At 33.5% G+C, this 3,028-nt stretch overlaps 1 protein-coding gene across 1 annotated transcript in view; it reads left to right on the top strand.

Moving 5' to 3' along the window:
• Positions 1-512: 512 nt before the first annotated feature.
• LOC137640916 (uncharacterized) overlaps positions 513-3,028 on the top strand; it is a gene marked incomplete at its 5' end in the record, with an annotated part of 2,713 nt that continues 197 nt past the window's right edge. The window contains 3 exons of the mRNA XM_068373375.1: positions 513-644; positions 1,364-1,532; positions 2,905-3,028. The exon at positions 2,905-3,028 is cut by the window's right edge and continues 197 nt beyond it. Of these exons, the coding sequence (XP_068229476.1) occupies positions 513-644; positions 1,364-1,532; positions 2,905-3,011 (408 nt within the window). The remainder of the gene's footprint in view (positions 645-1,363; positions 1,533-2,904) is intronic.

Raw genomic sequence — 3,028 nt, 5'->3', positions numbered from 1 at the left:
TCACCCTTTCCTTTCATCTTTGTCTCACACAAGGCCAATACATCCATCCTTCTACTTCTAAACATACTTCCAATCTCACATCTTTTACTCTCTATCGTACTACATCCACGCACATTTAAACACCCCAAAACTAGAGTGCGGGGAGCAGTCACTCTCCCCCCAGCTCCATCTCCTTGTCGATGTCTCGCAGGAATTTTTTACAGGAGAGGGGGTTCCCAGCCCCCTCGTCCCGTCCCTTTTAGTCGCCTCTTACGACACGCAGGGATAACGTTGGCGCTATTCTAATTTTTATATGCCCCCGCGGCCACAGGGGGCATATATATATATATATATATATATATATATATATATATATATATATATATATATATATATATATATATATATATATATATATATATGTATGTGTGTGTGTTTTTGTGTGTATGTGTGTGCGTTTGCGTGTTTGAGTATGGTAATTATCTCAGGTCGACAGCAGTGCCCATAGGAAAATAATATACATATTGTGATTTTCAGAACCCCAGGCGATCATTCCTTTAGGTCCTGAACTATATGTGGATCAAGGCTCACCTCTAATCATAACATGTGTTGTACCTGACAGTCCTGAACCTCCGGAGAACATATTTTGGTACCACAAAGACAAGGTAGGAACAAACTGATGGTAATGTTATGGAAGAAGTAATGAGTATTAAACTTATTCATCATAATTACATGCATACATACCCGAATGCATTGTCTTCTTTTCGACCTTATTAGTCCCACTGTATAACAGGGTTTGGCGCCCTCCTTAATCTTCTGAATCAATATCTAATCCTTGTATCCTCTTCCCTTGCTTATATCACTCTTCAAAACATCCATCCATCCATCTGATCCGCTGATGCCTCACACTTCTCCTCCCCATATCTGGCATGCTTTTAACACTCTTCAATGTTTCCACCTTTTTCTTTCTTGATATATGGCCATGTTATCTCAGACTAGCTTCCATAGAAATAATTTTACATTACATACATGACACTTGTGTTTCATCTTGATTTTCCCTCCTTTCCAGTAGTGATACTCGAGCAATCAACACCCTCTTTTGGGTACTTCCCAACAGGTCCTCCACTTCCTCTTATATATATATATATATATATATATATATATATATATATATATATATATATATATATATATATATATATATATATATATATATATATATATATATATATATATATATATATATATAAATATATATATATATATATATATATATATATATATATATATATATATATATATATATATATATATATATATATTTAGATATTCAAGGTCTAAAAAGAAATGATTAGCGGAAACTCCTGTATCCTTGTCTCCCCAGATGGTATCATATGACGGATCGAGGCAGGGCGTCACCATCACCACAGACAAAGGTCCGACTACGAAAAGCATTCTCTTCATACCAGACGTAACGTCTCATGATTCAGGAATTTATGTTTGTGCTCCGCAGGGCATGAAGGAAGCTTCAGTTGGCGTCAGGGTTTTGAATGGTAAGATACGTTTCATTTGCTCAACCTTCTCCTTCAGAGATTGCTTTTCTTGTGGGGGGGGGGGGCGGTTGTTCTGAATTATAATACAAAAAAAAAAAAAATAAGACGGTAATTTATCATGATGATTGTCAATAATGGCCTAAGAAAAGAGAATGAAGTGGAGAATTTTCTTTTTCTTAACAGGGACAATACAGGTATTCCGTATTGTTTTTATATATTTCTGCATCCCAGCGTTGCATATTAATTAAATTTATTTTTTGTCTTTAATGGTAACTTGAAGAGAATTCATTTTGACATGCTTTTACTAGATATTTTCTACAAATGTTTTCCCATGGTGCTGAGAACCTTTGACTTACGAATCATTCTTACAAAGTGAGAGCAAAAGTCGTTAACAAAATTCTAGCTGCCTCGCCTAAAGTAAAAAAAAAAAAAAAAAAAAAAAAAAAAAAAAAAAAACATAATATGCAGAAACCGTAATATCTTGTTATTTTTCATGTTACACTAAACAAATATCTCCATTAGGACAGCGTTTTTTTTTTTTTTTTTTTTTTTTTTTTTTTTTTTTTTTGCCCTGAGGAAGAATTGAAGAGCTAAAGCTATGTTTTGAAGCATTTTTTTTTTATTTTTTTAATAATTTTATAGTTTTTCTGAAGGTTTATATTTTCATTCCAAGCAAAATATTTGACGAGTCTCGAAAGCGTTTCCCAGATATATATAATGTGTAGGGTAAAACCAAAGTAGTTAATGATTAAGTACACCATTCATATATTGATCAGTTGTATAAATAGATCCAATTACAGTTGGACAAGGTCAAAAACCTATAAAAGACAGGCTATGCTAACCTATTTTTAATTACTACCCATTTTATATCAAATAAATTCCATAAATTTAGTATTAAATTGAAACAAACAAGCTTAGACAGAGAAGTGTAGTAATAATTAAACAAATTTGACATTAGAATGAAATAAATATATATTAGCAAAATTAAATCACTGCCTATATCTGCTTAACAACATTACTTTAACCCTTCGGGCACCATCCCTTCACCAAAGGATCTGGTCTCCAACCCCCAAGACCCTAATTTTCATACTACACCTAATAATTCTTAATAACAATATATACAAGATGAAATGTGATAAAATTTCTTCATTCTACAGCTGATTAGATTTGTATTCCATAGATACATAATTTTTCCTATTCATGAATAATAAGAGAAAGATGAAAAACTGGCAATAGCTAGACGTTAATTACATCACTTGACGCTGAAGGGATTAGTTTCCAAAGAGTGTAATTATGTTTCCATTTAAAGTGAATTACGTCTCATAGAGCTCCAAATGTTAGGACATTTATTGGTCTCATTTCCCGAACACAGGTGAGCTACCGCAGGCCATGCAGACAGGGTCCACTTGCAGAGGCTGTACTGGATCCTCCCTACTTCTGCTAGCGATGGTTTTATACTACATGATGGTCATCACGTGATTCCTAATAAACCTCTG

This window comes from Palaemon carinicauda, chromosome 5 (assembly GCF_036898095.1).
Source record: "Palaemon carinicauda isolate YSFRI2023 chromosome 5, ASM3689809v2, whole genome shotgun sequence".
Lineage (NCBI taxonomy): Eukaryota > Metazoa > Arthropoda > Malacostraca > Decapoda > Palaemonidae > Palaemon > Palaemon carinicauda.
This window is presented reverse-complemented; position numbering and strand designations above follow the sequence as displayed.